General features: G+C 45.5%; 1 protein-coding gene across 3 annotated transcripts in view; it reads left to right on the top strand.

Moving 5' to 3' along the window:
* EVA1A (eva-1 homolog A, regulator of programmed cell death) overlaps positions 1-17242 on the top strand; it is a 724576-nt gene that overhangs the window by 115068 nt on the left and 592266 nt on the right. The window contains exon 1 of one of the 3 annotated variants that reach the window (XM_073586596.1): positions 11731-12696. The exons of 1 other annotated variant lie outside the window; for it this stretch is intronic. In XM_073586596.1, coding sequence (XP_073442697.1) covers positions 12616-12696 — 81 coding nt within the window. In that variant the 5' untranslated portion in view covers positions 11731-12615. Of the gene's footprint in view, positions 1-11730; positions 12697-17242 lie in introns of those variants that run through there. One more of the 3 variants, XM_073586597.1, reaches the window with a different exon arrangement.

The raw sequence follows: 17242 nt of genomic DNA, 5'->3' as shown, positions 1-17242 counted from the left end.
AGCACAAAGGCACTATGAAGCCACATAGTGGAATACGCTGCACAGAGGTCCCATGATGCCGCATGGTGAACAGAGGCACTATGCAGCCCCCTGATGCAGTCTGATGCACAAGGGAACTATGAAGCCACATGATGTACAAAGGCACTATGAAGCCATATGATGACGTATGATGTACCAAAGTACTATGACGTCATATGATGCACAGAGGTACTATGAAGCACACTGGTGCAATATGATGCACAATGATGCCATATGAAGCACAATGATGCAATATGAAGCACAATGATGCACGGCAGCCATATGGCGCACGGCAGCAGTATATCGTGCGCAGCGGCCGTGTATCGTGCGCAGCGGCACGATGTTCAGCGGCGATTACATCATAGGGGCAAAACGATGCCCCTATGATGTAATATGTTGCACAGATTACAGCCCTGCTTGAAGGTGCCAAACAAGAGGCCAGGTCCCCAGCTACCTCCAAGAGAGCAATCAGAGATCCGGATAAACCTTCGCTCTGAATAGTATATCTCAATTGTCAGACCAGCTCCACCTGAAGGAGCTAATTAATGAGACTCAGGTGGAGAGCAGACTCCCTGCCCTGTGTTGCATTCCACCATATGTCCAGCCATAAGGCTCTGCGCAGACCTGGTCTGCAACTAACTGAGGTCCCATTATGAGATGTAGCTTGGACAAATGGCCTTACTATAGCCTAGAGGTCCAAGGCCTAGCTGCTTATATGTGGAGCATATCTCAGCACATGAGGCTCTAGGCCCAGCTTTGGCACCAAGGCATGAGGCTAGTATTAACCCAGAGGCCAGGCCCTGAACACAACATTCCAGCGTGCACTCACCTGTGCTGGCTCCACACCTGCTAGAAAGACAGGGGGAGCTGGTAACGCCAAGAGCCTATCATGGAGGGAAGTGGCGTTCGGCCAGGAATGTTGTATTACTGCCAGTGATTTCCTTTCCTGTGCCCCACGAGATCCAAGAAACTAGGCTGTTGCCTGTCTCATTCTGCACTTCCGCGTTCTGCCGTGGAACGCACGCCGACCTTATGCTGACGTTGCCGGAGGAGCGGCGGCCTTCTCCACCGCATGTTTTCCGGAATTAGCCATGTTTTGCCGGCCGGCGTCCGAGCCGAGAGCCTCCCACCGGGAGGAGCGGCTCAACCCAGGAGCACGTCCGCTCGACTGGTCTCTGGGGCAGAGGGACTCTCCACCGGGGAGTGTCGGCCCTGGGCCCCTTGACAGGGGGAAGGATTGGACGCGCCGCACGATCCCTCTGAGCCCATCATGCAGGCTGGCTGAGGAACATCTCCAAGAGGTGTCAGCCACGGTCCACTTGACAGCGGGGAAGAGAGGGCTGAGACCCCCAATCCCGTCTGGTACAACGAATGACGGCTGAGGGACCTCTCCCAGAGAGGAATCAGCCACAGACCACCTGCCAGGGGAATGGAAAGCAATAAATGTCCACAGGCTATCTTCGCTCTAAGAGCAACCTCTCATACAACCGTCCCCTGCCGGGACAGGAAAAACACTGGAGGGTGGAGGTGGGAAGGGCCTTTTAACCTCTCTTTGATCCTGTCCCACTATAGGGCAAGGAAGGACGTCCTCCATGGTGCTGTCCGGAGGGACGTAAGGGAAATATAGATAACGAAAGGAATCTACAAAGGTAATCCCTGTAGCGAGTGTCTGATATGTCTATAATGGCCAATTTCAGTATGAATGTGGTAAACAAGATTTGCAGTGGAAACAAACCTGATGTACCCCAATACCACTAATGAACCACAGAGAATTAGTTATTGTGATAGATACTAAAACACTGCAGCTACAGAATAGGTTTCAAACCTTATTGCCCAGCAAAAGTATGGTGATAGCCACAGCCACAATACAATGAGGACTGTGCAGACCAGTAACCCGCTGCATGTGCTTATAATACAGGACTGTTCCTTAATCGGACCTCCTGGGCTCAGATTAAACCTTTCTTAGAGACCAGCTTACCATACTACAAGGAAACCTGCAGGACAGAGAGCCTGGACTGCAGGAAGATCAAAGCAATAACAGTTAGTACATGGATAATGGTGGAGCATTGGGAAGTATGTGTGGGAGGAAGGGCCCCCGTCGAGTGTCTGGGCCAAAACCAAAGGAGCCATCATCTGGGTTCTGGGGGAAACCGCCCCCGGGGGACAGAATTCTGGGACGGACTGTTCTGGCAGACAGATGTGCTGGGGGAGGGTCAAGTATAAAGGAGGCGGGGAATTCCCCGGACGATGAGCCAGCAGACCGGGACAGAGACTGCAGGAGAGCGTGGGAGCGACTTGAAGCTAGAGTGACCCACCAGTGCCAGAGAGGACGCTCACCGAGGACTCCAGAGGGACAGTGCCAAGGAGACTGGCCGAGACTTGCTGCCCTGCTCCAACCCGTGGCTGTAGTCTACCCATGGTCACCTGCAGCCGCCTCCCCTCAGCCTGCGGCCTGTTTCCCCACCACCTGCAGCTACTCCACTTTCGCCCCGACAGCCAAGTTGACTTTACAATTAAGGACCCGTAGTCAGCCATACCGTGGCCCTATAGTGACCGGCTATTGCCGGAAGTAGTTATGTTCTACCTATTTGTGATTTGCTTGTCTATAGCCCCTGCGAGGGCAACCTGTGTTACCCCTGTTGGTGATCAGGCCGTGACTGAGGAAAGTTCCCTCTAGTCATATAAACATTGTTTTAGAAAGCACCAAATTGTCTCGCGACTCGTCACTGCATCCTGCGTAACTGCAAATACCGCATATGTACCCTACTCATCCAGGATATCATGTCTATTCTGAATCCTTTAGATGTCTAAACCCCAAGAAAGGGTTGGATATTTGAAATTAAGGAAATACTCCATCTGGCAGGTAACATCTCCTGCTTCTACCAGCCTTGGGTTTCTCATTAGAAGCATTGAAAGGGAAATGTGGATTTCCCCTCCTGTTTAACAGATGCTAGACACGGAGTCTGGACTCCGGAATTGAGGAGAGTAAGTGGTGTGTGTGTAGGGGGGGGGGGTTGTTGGCAAGAACCCTTTGACACAAGCCATTTCAAACTGCCTTTATACAAGTCATTAGCCCAGACGTAAGTGTCAACATATTTAATGATGCAATCGGAAGCACATTGATACAATATGATGCCCAGCGGCAATTTGATGCAGAGGCACCAAGATGAAATATGATGCATAGAGGCACTAAGATGCAATAAGCTGCCCAGAGGCACCATGATATGATATGATGCACAGACTACGCCATGCTTGAACGTGCCAAACGAGAGACCAGGCCCACAATTACATCCAAGAGCAATCAGATTCGGATAAACCTCCGCTCTAATTAGCTCATTCAGGTGGAGCCGGTCTTAAAATTGAGATGTACTATTCAATGAACCGCAGCAGGAGGGTGGTCTTCCTGGAGACCATGTGCTGCATTCCACCATATGTCCAGCCATAAGGCTCTGTGCGGACATGGCCTGCAACTAACAGGTCACATTATGAGATGTAGCTTGGACATATGGCCTTACTATAGCCTAGAGGTCCAAGGCCTAGCTGCTTTATGTGAAAACATCTCCACACATGAGGCTCTAGGCCTGGATTTGGCACAAAGACATGAGACTAGTTTGAGCCCAGAGGCCTAGGCCATCAACACAACATTCCAATGTGCACTCACCTGTGCTGGCTCCACACCTGCTAGAAAGACAGGGGGAGCTGGTAACACCAAGAGCCTACCATGGAGGGAAGCAACATCCGGTTAGGAATGTTGTATTACTGCCAGTGATTTCTTCTCCTGTGCCCCACGAGATCCAGGAAACTAGTCTGCAGCCTCTCGTTCTGCACTTTGGCGCTCCGCCGTGTAACACACGCCGACCTTATGCTGACGAAACTGGAGGCGCGACGGCCTTCTCCACCGCATGTTTTCCAGATGTAGCGGTGTTTTGCCGGCCAGCGTCTGAGCCGAGAGCCTCCCACTGGGAGGAGTGGCTCAACCCAGGAGCACATCCACTCGACTGGTCTTTGGGGCAGAGGGACTCCCCACCAGGCCCTGGGCCCCTTGACAGGGTGGCTGCTGGCTGAGGAGCTTCTCCAAGTGGTGTCAGCCACGGTCCACTTGATTGGGGGGGGGGGGCGCTGAGACCCCCAATCCCCAACACCATCTGGTACAGAGATTGATGGCTGAGGGACCTCTATCCAGAGAGGAATCAGCAACAGACCGCCTGCCAGGGGGAATGGAAAGCCTTAAAACATACACAGGCTCTCCACTCTAGGAGCAACCTCTCATACAACCGTCCCCTGCTGGGACAGGAAAAACACTGGAGGCTGGAGATGGGAGGAGCCTTTTAACCTCTGATCCTGTCCCTCTATAGGTCAAGGAAGGATTACCTCCATGGTGCTGTCCGGAGGGACATAAGGGAAAATTTTTATTTCATCGGGACAGATGCTTCTATTGGTAAAGTTGCTGCTGTGATTGGTTCCACATGACAATCATTGAATTGTTACTAAGCCTTATAATTGTGGAAGGAAGTTCTATATATATATTCCTAAAGACCACTATACACACATTAAATTCATCTAATTTATGTGGGCTTCTTGCTTCTGCTCCTGACTATTGGAGCGCTCTCCCCAGCCATCAACTTGATTTTGCAAGTTAAAACTAAGACATTCATAATGGGGCTGATATACAGATTAAGATGATATATTTGGTGAAGAAATGCACTTTGTGGTCCTTTAATCATTTGTAGCTCTCATGAGATTTTGGCATACAGGGGTGGGACTGTTCATTGGCCTTCGTATGTTGACAAACTGGTCACTGCTTTTTCTGGCTGCGCAGATTAATTTCCTAGCTAGTCTTAAATAAAAGGTCACCAAGGTTGCACATGCGCAGACTGAGACCTTGGCTCAATGACATCTGTAAAAGACATAGCTAAGTTGAGATCTCAATCTGCACCTCCAGCAATGATGCAAAGCTCAACAGAAGGCAAGTGACTGTATGACCGGTCACTGCTTTTTCAAACACCACAGGCAGGGGATCAGGTGAAGAGTACTAGACCCTGCGTGTAGTCAGGCCCCTGTTCCTAGATGATCCTGTAATTTTTTACAAAGGGTTGTGTTGCATCGAGATGGCCTATCTTACCTCAGTTTGGATAAGACAGGACCAGGTACACTGTTGATAACTCCTGAGTCAGTCATTCTATAGTGGTCCATCATCCCAATAAAGATGGGACCATCCTGACATTAATCCATATCCAAAGAGAAATTGACAGACAACTTCAATAGAAAGGTTTCCAGCTGGGTTCTGTCCTTGCTCAGTAACTTCACATCCACAGATTCTACTAAAAATTCAAACTTTTAACAACATCTCAGATATCACATATAAACTTCATATTCAAGGACATTTTCATCACCCCTGGCCATAGACATGAAAGGCATGCTGAAGTACATCAATCCTTAATCCTCAGTCACATCTGTGAAGCACCCAGACTAATAGATCTGGGGCATCTAAATAGTAATAATCTTTATATAGCGCCAACATATTCCGCAGCGCTTTACAGTTTCAAAACACAAGTCATAAGTAACAACATTAACAATACAATAATTAAAGCAAACTAAGGCCCGTTTCACACTTCCGTTTTTGACCAGTCAAAATCCGCCAGTTTTTGAAAAAAACTGATCCGCCATTTTTTTGGCAGATCCATTTTTTTCCCCATTGAGTTGCATTACCGGTGGATCTTGACGGACGGCCATCTGTTGGATCCGTTTTTTGCGGATCGGCCAAAATGTTTGCATCCGCTGGCATGCCTGGACAGACCCTGCAACTTTTTTTGCTGTAGGATCCGCATTTTACAGTGTGCATGCCCAGAGAAAGGAAGTCAGGGGAATTTAACCCTGAAATCCTTTCTGGCGGTGGAAAAAAATCCCTCTCCCTCTCAAAAATTCTGCATTCAACGGATCCGTCATCAGTTACAAACGGATCCGCTTTCCGCCACTTTGCTGGATTTTAACTGACAAGAAAAAACAGATGTGTGAAAGAGGCCTAAGATAAGACGACCCTGCTCATGAAAGCTTACAATCTACAATGAGGTGGGGGAGTTACAGAGTCCAGGTGTGTATTTACAATGATGGTCAGCCATCTTGAGGGAGTGAGGGATAGATGGAACTAGTGAATGGGCTACCCACACACACTTACATATAAAATGACTGATTAGTGAACGTGATAGGCCACTCTGAACAAATGCGTGCAAATTGTGGATAGTCCTAATTTCTTGGGGTAGAGCATTCCAGAGGATTGGCACAGCACGGGAGAAGTCATAGAATCAGGAGTGGGAGGTGCAGATTACTGCAGAGGTTAGTTGAAAGTCGTTTGCAGAGCGCAGAGGTCGGTTAGGCAGATAGACAGAAATGAAGGATGAGATGTAGGGGGGGCCGCACTGTGGAGAGCTTTATGGGTGAGAACAAGTACTGTAAATTGGATCCTATAATGAATGGGCAGCCAGTGTAACAATTGGCGCAGAGCAGACGCATCTGAGTACCGGTTAGCCAGATGGATGACCCTGGCTGCTGCATTAAGTATGGACTGGAGAGGGGAAAGTTGAGTAATGGGGAGGCCAGTTAATAGAGCATTGCAGTATTCCAGGTGGGAGTGGATCAATGCTACAGTGAGGGTTTTTGTTGTTTCCATGGTGTGAAAACGGCGGATTCTGGAGAGGTTCTTTAGGTGTAAGCAGCAAGAGATTGTATATGGGATGTGAAGGAAAGATTGGTATCAAACATAACACCCAGACAGCACGCCTGCTTCCAGGGTGTTATTGTGGTGCCACCCACGGAGAGGGAAATGTCAGATTTAGGCTACGTGCACACACTTTTTTGCCCTGTGGATTTTTCCACGCAGAATTGAAGAAATCCACAGGTCAAATGACCTGTATTTTTCCTGCAGATTTCTTTTTTCTTGCGGTTTTCCCCTGGGGAGGGTTAATGGCTTGTAGATTTCTGAACGTGTGGTAGGTAGGAGTGGGCAAGGATTTGTGATCATGAAGGAGAGAATGTTGTGGTCAGAGTGGAAGTGGTGAGTTATTTAGGTAGGAGATTGTCCAGCTCCGCTCAAGTCCAGGTCAAGGGTGTTACCGTGTTTGTGTGTCTGAGGTTGAGAGCTGTGAGAGGCCAAGAGAAGTTGTTAGTGATAGAAACTGGAATGCAGATGTGGAAGTGGGGCTGTTATTGGGGATATTGAAGTCTCACAGGATAAGGGTTGGTAGTTCGAGGACATGAAATGCAGCAGCCAGGTTGAGAAGTGGTCAAGGAAGTGGGTGGGTGAGCCTGGGGGCCGGTATATGACGGCTACTCTTAGGAGGAGGAGGGGGATGGACAAGACTGATGGTGTGGACCTCAAAATAGGAAATGAGAGTGATGGAGCTTGGGGGGGGGGGGGGGGGGATGACCTGGAAAGTGCATTGTGGGGACAGGAGTATGCCGACTCCACCACCAAGTCTGTTTGTGGGTCTTGGGGAATGGGTGAATTGTAAGCCATCATGGGAAGTGGCAGCAGGGGAGACAGTGCCAGAATCCTGAATCCAGGCTTCAGTGAGGGCCAACAGATTGAGAGTTGTCCAGAAAAGTTGTGCAGGAAAGGAAGCTTGTTACATACAGACTGGATTCCAGAGGGCACAATTGAAAGAAGGAGATGAAGGAGTGCAAGTAAGATTATTAGGGATTTTTATATGGGGTGGGGTAGAGGTTGAGGGACGGTGTGCCAGGGTTGGGGGAGATATCCCCTGAAATCAATAGGAGTAGGAACATAGAGCAAATAGTTCTTTGAAATGTTAGAAGTTTTTTTGTGCAATTTGTTTGGGCAAGAAGGACTGAGGTTTTTCAGGAAGATGAGAAGTGCATGAGAGAGGGAAGTATAGAGGGGCAGATGTGTATGAATGGTGATGAGGGGGATGGGGTGGTGAATGTAGATGGCAAGGGAACACAGGAGGAGAGAAACAAGGCACATGGTTAAAAGGGAGAGCAAAGTGTGATTTACTCGACTCCTGTCCTGACTAAGGCTGGTTTCACATTTGCGTTAAAGGCCGCAGCGTCGGCCGCTGCTAAGCCCCACCCCCTGCCGCGCCTCCGCCGGTAGCATGACGCTGTATGCGTCCCCCTATCTTTATCACCGAGGATGCAGGCCGTGTGCAGTATGCGTTTGGCGGTGCCTACTTCCTTTTGACTGTGCGCCGAGCGCAACCAAATTGCAACAGGTTGCGTTTGGCGCACCGTCAAAAGGACGCAGGCGCCGCCAAAACGCATACTGTGCACGGCCTGCGTCCTCAGTGATAAAGATAGGGGACGCATGCAGTGTCATGCGTCCGGAGGTGGAGCTACCGGCGGAGGCATGGCAGGGGGTGGGGCTTAGCGGCGGCCATACACAGGCCAACACTGCAGCCTTTAACGCAAATGTGAAACCGGCCTTACTGACTAACTTGTGCTGGATGCTTAACTAATGTGATGCTTTGCTAGATCCGTGCGAGCCCTCACATGTGTGTTCCCCTTAAAATGATTCTAAATTTATACACCCCAATACAGGGCCACGAGAGAGGGATTGTGGGAGCTACTTAGTTATGAATTAGCAACAGCTGCTCCACAGATCGTGGTGTGCAAAAGGTGATCAAAGATGCAGTCTTGATTCCATCGCTATGCTAAAACACCTCTCCTGAGATAACATCTACAGAGTTCCTCCCCATGGATTTACAACAGTAAGTACTGAGAACAATGTAACAGATGAATTATAGCAAAGAAGTCGAATGACATGGTTACCATTCACACTGCTTGCTAACACTGAATGGAGATACATGTAGGCTGGTTCAGATCAGAAGTTGGATGACATGGTTACCTGTGTGAAGAGAGAAGGTGGTTAATTCCTTGTCATGGAGTACCTGTTTTTTGCTGGATGCATGTGACCCCTCACATGCGTCTTAGATTTATACCAGTTTAATCCATGGTTATTGGCAGCCACTTAATCAGTTATTTACTCCAAATTCTATACACATTTAATTAAAGTCAGATGTCAGCTTGCTAAACCCCCCAATTTTGGCAGGGCCATCTGATGCAACTGGGGTCTCTTGGACTACCCAGATGTCAAGAGGGAAATTGGAATTTACCAATTCTTGTAAAAAAATGTTTATCATTCGTGAAAAAAAGTGAAATAACTTTGTGTCGTGATTTTCTGAGACCCATAATATTTATTTTTCCATCTACTGGGAAGGGATGTGGGCAAGTTTGCATGGCAAGCTGACCAATCCCCTACCAAAGATAGTGATCCAGACCCAGTTAATTTGGTAGGTTTGGAAGACTTTGCTCCTATGTGTATGAGAATATTTACAACATGTTACAAAACTAAGCTGGGTCTGCCAAAGATCTCCAAAAACTCTTTATTTTGGCCTTGTTGACATAAATGTTGATTTGTTCTGTGCCAGTCGAAATTTTCCAAATAACCCCAGGCCCAACTTCTTGATGACTCTACAACACAGATATCTCATGTTCCTCAGGTTTGGAAGAAGGCCTTCATTGTAGTGTATAAATTAGAGATTATCTGCAGTTTGAGCAACAAACTCATTACTCACCAATACAAGGATGGGAGTACTAAAAAATTCCTGTTTTCTATGGGAATTTAAGGGTATGTGCACACGTAGTTTTAGGAGCTGTGGATTTTTCTGTGCGGATTTGGAAAAATCAGCAGGTAAATTCTCAGGTCAAAAGACCCGCGGTTTACCTGTGGATTAGCCCTGCGGTTTCACATCTCTACAATGGAGAAGGTGTGAAACCGCTGCAGATTCCGCACAGAGAATTGACATGCTGCGGTTTTGAACCCGCAGCAAATCCACACAGAAAAATCCGCAGCATGTGCACAGCATTTTTCAGTTTACCATTGAAAACAATGGTACTGTACAACGCAACTAAATCTGCTGCAGCTCTGCAGAGCCAGAAACGCTGCGGCTCTGCAGCAGAATCCGCCATGTGCACATAGCCTTAGTCCTAATAAAAAGGTTATAATTTGGAAACCCATCATACAGACAAAGTGCCAGTTTTTGAAGGATTTCATCTGCATGGCCCCAATTTGATGTAGATTGTTAAGTTATAGCCGGATTTACTTACATTACCATTTTAATCCCTGGAGCTTTTTCGGTTTTCCATTTTCATTTTTTGCTCCCCTCCTTCCCAGAGCCATAACTTTATTTTTCCATCAATATGACCATGTGAGAGCTTGTTTTTCACAGGACAAGTTCTAATTTTGAACGACACCATTATTTTTACCAAGTCGTGTACTAGAAAACAGAAAAAAAAAAAAAAATTCCAAGTGTGGTGAAATGACAAAAAAGTGCAATTCCACACTTTTTGTTTTGTTTTTTTACTAGGTTCACCAAATGCTAAAACTGACCTGCCATTAGGATTCTCCAGGTCGTTATGAGTTTATAGACATCATACATGTCCAAGTTCTTTTTTATCCAAGTGATGAAAAAAATTCTAAACTTTGCTAAAAAAAAAAAAAAAAACCCCATTTTCCAATACCCATAGTGCCTCCATTTTTCATGATCTTGGGTTGGGCGGGGGCTTGTTTTTTGCGTGCTGAGCTGACATTTTTAATACCATTTTGGTGCAGATATGATCTTTTGATTGTAATGTTGTGGTGAACAAAAAAAAAAAAAAAAAAGTAATTCTGAAGTGGATTTTTCTGGCTACATCGTTTAGTGACAGTTAATTTTTTTTTGTTGGTAGAGTGGGCGATTCTGAATGAGGCGATACCAAATGTGCTTTTTTTATTGTTTTATTTTGAATGTGGCAAAAGGGGGCGATTTTAGCTTAGTTTTTTTAGATTGTAAATTTTTTTTTTTGTATTTTTGGCATGTTTCAATAGTCTCTTCTCTGTGCAGTTTTTGCCCTGCATTTTTTACCCATTGAATGCAAAAAAAGGCAACATTTTTTGGAAACTGCATTTTTCTGCCACCAAGAGAAGCAAAAATTTCTGCACAAAAAAAAAAAAAAAAAATACTCAACATGTGCACATAGCCTTATGCCACTCACCTCTGATGAGTCTTCATTGCATAAAGTAAAAACTCCCCTCTCCTCTAATCAGGTCTCCCCAGAACCCAAACTTGAACTCGCATCACTGTTTGCAGGCTGTTAATCTACCACTGAGATGCAACCCACACTGAGTAGAGATTTTGGGAATCTTACCCTCTATGCTGCAGGCAATAAATCCAGGAGCAGCTTATACAAGTCCTTAGAAATACACTGTATATAGCCATGCATTTTTATGGTGCCTGTATACCGAGGTGAACGAGATTTTTTGGGCCTATAAGTAGAAAATAAAAAAAAAACAAAAAAAAACAAAGTACTAAAAAAAAAAAAAAAAAAAATTTTCTAAGCATTCCAGAGCCTTGATCCCACAGGCTAAAAACATTACAGACGCTTAATTGAAACACAAGTCCTGATTAGGTCATGGGGAGACTTGTGCACTTGTTCAGCACTGCAGGCGTGGACTACTGTACAGGCAGGTAATGCTAATAGAAATACACTGCTGTGTACAGTGGATGTATTTGTGCTCTACAGATTTCTCATCCTATAAAATAGCTAAAAAAAAAAAATAAAAATGAAAAACAATTGGTAGTGAACAAAAGAGACTTTTAATGCATAAAATATAATATATATATATATATATATATATATATATATATATATATATATATATATGGAGTAACTTTATCAAGTGCAGAATCATAGGTTTCTGTACTATAAAAAGCACATTAACACAACAACTTCACATCTGCACCAGAAACATCAAATAAGAGGAGGAAGATTGTTATTGTGTAGTTTGATACCAACATCTGCAGAAAACAAACACAGATGTCACATAGTGAAGCTACATCAAGATGAACATGATCTGGTGGCACAGCTCTGGACGACAATAAAATGGCACCTATCTCCACCCAATGGTAGACTTTTAAAGTTATCCCACCATGATTTAACTCCATGTTTTCTTGGAGCCATCATATAATTATAGAACAGACCAAATACTCTGAGTCAGTCATTCTTCCCACCACTAGCCACAACAATGAAACAAATCAGAAAAATCACAGCTCTACCTGGCCCGGCACCACCATCTGCTTTTGTTACTGCATGATACTAATGAAGGAGCTGATACTATGGCTGGGACCTGGGGTTCCACCTAATATAGCAGTTTCTCCAGCTGGAGTAATCATTGGGGCCAATGGAGCAGCACCACACCCTACTTAACCTCCCTGCACATTGACCAGTTATTGCTTGGGTTCATCTTGGATTATTACTGGTGTTCGGAGGGTCAGCTGGAGCCAGACACCATATGTCTTGCATTCTCGCTGATCCTGACTTTCCTGTTGGTGATCGCCTGATAACTGATCATGGACACACAGTAGTGCGGTTTTCCTGGAATCAGTCATATCCTCAGGAAACTGTGATGGTGGTTGAGAGTGGAGCATAGAACTGAGCCTGTCTAAGACTAGTGGATCTCCTCCATTTATCAAGGAGCCTGTGCCCACTGGGGTGATCCAGTATGGAGTTGCCTGTCTTGCTCCTGTGGAGTCTGGCCATCAGATGCATAGTTGCCCAAGATGTTCCCTGCCAGAAAACTCCAGCACCAAGGTGGGTCTGGGGATGCCCACTCTAGGTGCCCAGGTATTTCTAGAACTGCCAAACCTTTCTTTTTCCTATTGTCATAAGTCTGCTGCTTATGGCCTCCTGGTACATGTTACTGACACTAGCGGTGGAATCTGCTGGCTCCCATGGCTCTGTGATGCTGCTCCTCACACTTGGTCACTGAGATCTTCTTGCTCCTCAGGATTCTCACTTCAATCAGCTTCACAATTATTTATCTCTTGTTTTTTGGTCGGTGGTTGTGGTCTTGGTCACTGGGTGTTTTAACAACCTGATTATTTAAGTGCTGCTAAACAATATGGTGCCCTGGAGCCTGGCGGTGGGGTCTTGTCTGGAGCTGCACCCAGGGCTTCAACTCCTTCTTAGTGTGAACACATGACTTTTATTCCGCTGGTACCAAATGCCTCAAGGGAGAAATATTGTCTTTTGGATCTAAAGTATCAGGCCATAAGTGTGGCTTTGTTTGTTTTTGACCCCTGGTGGCTCAGTGGTCAGGTTACTTCATCTGGTTTGCTAAAAACTGCAAAACACAAATGTAGTTTTTGCATTGCTGTGCGTGTCTTGAAGAATCTAACTCTTCAGGTGCGTTACAGAGCGCGTACCCCAAATAATCAATATTCTCAGCCATCACCTTCTCTGGTCTGTGTAACCAGTGGCTGGGGCCCACTAACCGTTTCCTCAGGTGGCCTCATAATCTGGACTGTATTGGCTATAATGTGAATGTCATTGGGCTTATGCTGACTCATCTGAGCAGTATAATGTACGGGAAGAGACCCTGATTCCAGCGGAGTGTAGAAGCTGTGATGGCCTAATCTGCTGTAGATGCAGCAGAGCGCCCTCTGCCCACACCACAGATTTCTCTGTACACCATATATTGCCAGGAGGCACATGGTCAGCTAGTTGTATGTGATAAAGGAGACCCCCAAAAGGAAATCTGTGTTGCCCATAGCAACCAATCACAGCTCAGCTTTCAATTTTTAAACCGCTCTGGTAAGAAGACGGCTGCACTGTGATTGGTTACCAAAAGCAACAAAGACTCTCAGACAGATAATAAATCTGCCTTATTGTAGTGAGAAGGTGCAGACTAACGAGTGACATATCCCTAGAATCAGGGTCTCTTCCCTGCCTCATGTTGTCCTCAAACTGCATGGCAAAATCCTGCTGGCAGATTCCTTTAACACTGCCATCACTGAGCTGGGACCATCAGTAACAGATTCTGGAGGAAATAAATATTAATACAAGATGCTCTGTGCCGTGCCCCTTGCAGACTTGATGCAGCTTATATATATATTTATTATTTTTTTTTTTTTATTTTCTAAAAATCCTCAACTTAATTTTTTCCACCAGTGTGCACAGGAAAAATGGCAATGCTTCAGCCATGCGTGGCCTTAGTCACACTAAGTAAGAAATGCACTTGTCTCTTGGCTTGATGTCCCTGTGTGGCTTTTTTTTTTTTTTTTTTTTTTTCTGTGTGCACTGGGATCAATAAAAATAACTGTGGGCAGAAGATGCCCAGTGACTTGGATGTTGCAGTACTGATACTGGAGTGTCGCGCTATGATAGGCTGAAGTTACAGAGCTGCCTGTGTTTATAAAATGAATGGATAGTGTAATGATGGATGTGACCCTGCCTGGTGCCCTTAGTGCTGCTCATGTGGGGTCCTACCTCAGCACAGGGGCTCTCCATGGCCTATAGCTGTCTCTTGTGGCTCAATCTAAGCCTTGGGGTTCATCCACATACCAGTTTTTTCTACAAATGCTGTTTTGTGTACAGTATAGCACTTGTACCTATATTAGTGTCTGCTGTTCACATGGTTTATTCTAGATGTCTTCCCTCCAGTTGAGGGGTCCATGAATTGTGGACATGTCTGATATTGACCTGAGTGTCAGATCAAAATGAACAATGCATCTTTATGGGCCCAGGAGAAACTTGGCAGCATTTGGATGCCATCAGAGTTCAGTCCAATACTTATATTATAAGTAGAAGTTTGCTCAAGTTTTTTACTTTTAAACATACTTGAAACTGACACTAGTAACTCAGTCTCTCATACGTGAGAAATTGACATGTGGGTGAGTTTCATATGATGGTTTCCAGGCTAACGCTTCTGTAACTGTTAAGGTCCGTCAGATGCAGAGAAATCGTACTTGCACAGTAGAAGCCTTTCTCTGCATCTATCCCCAGTGTTCTCCAGGTCTAGTTATGTGCAGGCGTCGCCAGTTATGTTTGTCATCTATTGGTCCACTAGTAATATTCCTGATTCTGACCATGGATGTGTACGGACATGTTGCTCCTGTATTCCAGCTTGTCTTTACTCTCTCTGATTTCCTAATATCTGAGCCCTGTAACTTCCTTGACTTGCATTCTCTGATTCTGTTCTTGGGTGTCTCTCCTGATACTGACCTGGACTTCATTCATTATCCTTGCCTCAGGCTCGCTCCTTCGGCCAGCAGCTACTCCGTGGACGTAACCCAGGGTACCCCGTAGTAAGTCCAGATCCCTGTATAGGGGTTAAAGGGTGAAGGCTGGATTTCCTCTGGGACCTGCTAGACGGAGTGGCTAGTGCAAAGCCTGTCCAAGGAAGTGGTTTTGAGCTGATGGCTTCTGACATAATGAAATGTAAAACTAGTCCATATGGCTCAAATGCAAGGACTCTCTACTGGGTCACAAATCTGTAGAAACTCATTCCATGTCAAAACTAAGGCAGCAGCTTCCCTGATTTTTAAAGCCAAAATTCAACTTTCCTAATCAGTTTAATGGTGACCATAACCCCTTACAGCTCTCTAGAAACAGAATTGTTGGCAGTCTTGTGCTGGGATATGGACTCGAAGGACCAGGACATTCCACTCTCTCCACCATGGACTTTCTGTTGAGTAATATACTATTTAGTGCAGTTTTCTGCACATCCTGGAATTGGCATTGTCCAGCTGGAGACGTGGCTGCTAAAATGCTGAGTGAAGTGCAGGTACAGTAGTGTTCCAGTCTGACTGGCCTACTCTACACGGACTGAGCCACTCAAAAGGGCCAAGTGACTAGAATTGGTTGTCTTCTACTATTGAATCATGTGACTGTTGCTATACAAGTGCCCATGTGGGTCTGTGAATACACTCCTAAGCACAAGCATGTCCTATGCGGAATTATTGCTCACGGCTTTGCTTGCCTTAGTCTGTGACATAAGGCCCTTGATTGTAATTATGCCATGAATTTTCTTGCTCAGTGAGTGTTCACAGCTCTAAATTGTGTTCTGCTTCACCACATTCTGAGTGAAAGGTGACGCCTCAAAAGTAGTGTCACTAAGGCGGTGTCTGTCATTAACTTACCATTTATCTGTTGGGGGCTGTGATATTGGACGTGACTTGGTTGCATTAATCATATTCCAACTGACTCCATGGCGATATCATACACTGGAGTTTGCTGTGTAATTAATATTTGGGCCACAGCAGTACCCCCTGACTTGGTTCTATGGTTTTTGTCTAAATCCCAACCTACACACTAAATGATGGTCCTATCATCCTGGTATCTAATTCCTAATTTCACAAGGGATAAGTGCAGAGTTTAAATCCAGAAGTGCAGGCCAAAACCTAATAAAGCAGTCTACCAAAGCTGAATAGACCTCCACCTAATCAGTAGTTGAGGCTTCTCTTTTTCTGTGAAGATGTCTGTCTAAGGCTAGGTTCACACTAGCGTTCGTAGTCTTTGCGGAGGGCTGCGTACGTCCTCCATCAAGCTCCACCTACTACCGCATACTTCAGCGTGCATCCTGTGTACCTATCTTTAACACTGGGTATGCAGCCCTCCGCAACACCCCCCCAACACTAATGTGAACCTAGCCGAAGACATAGTGATTACTGGGGAAACTAAGAGGGTCCCCCCAATTTTTTTTTTTTTTTTTTTTTTTTTTTTTTGATGCTCATTGACACCTAACTGAAAAACTTGGGCTTATTTATTCTACTAATCCAAATGCCTCAACCATCCTGCTGACTTATTTCTAATATGCCCCGGAACCTCCTCTCCAGAATATGAACAGGTAGAGGCAGGCCGGAAACTATTGTTTAATTTTTCAAACTTGATGGATGACTGGGTGTCTATAAGATTGTATAAACATTCCCATTAATTAACAAATTCTGAAAGATGTTGTCTAAGGCCAATAGATGTCTATTCCTTTTGCCTACCTCACATTGGTATAACAGAATAAATCCAACCCTTGGAAGCTCTTCAGTATTAAATGACTGGGTTTAATTTATTTCTATTTTAATAAGAACAAATGCAGTTGTTATATAAATTTTTTTTTTTTTTTTTTTATACTTGTTGGACACCATGGAGGCAGATGACTGGTGGATGGGGACAGAACAGACAACATTGTGCTTGCCACTTGTACAGGAGACATACTCGTACTTGTGGGCCAGGCTTTGACTTTGGCCATATCCTGGTGCCACTTCTGTTACCAGTGGGTTAGAATTTAAAGGGCACACCAAATTTACTGTTAAGCAAGTGGGTCACCCTCCCAGGGCTGTGGGGTACTTGGTACTGGGCCAGGCTCTCAGAGGGGAATGTCACAGCAGCGGTGACC

Source organism: Dendrobates tinctorius, unplaced genomic scaffold, assembly GCF_039654945.1.
Source record: "Dendrobates tinctorius isolate UK_male_01 unplaced genomic scaffold, ASM3965494v1 ptg000093l, whole genome shotgun sequence".
Lineage (NCBI taxonomy): Eukaryota > Metazoa > Chordata > Amphibia > Anura > Dendrobatidae > Dendrobates > Dendrobates tinctorius.
Note: the sequence above shows the minus strand (reverse complement) of the source record. Positions and strands in the feature narration are given on the sequence as shown.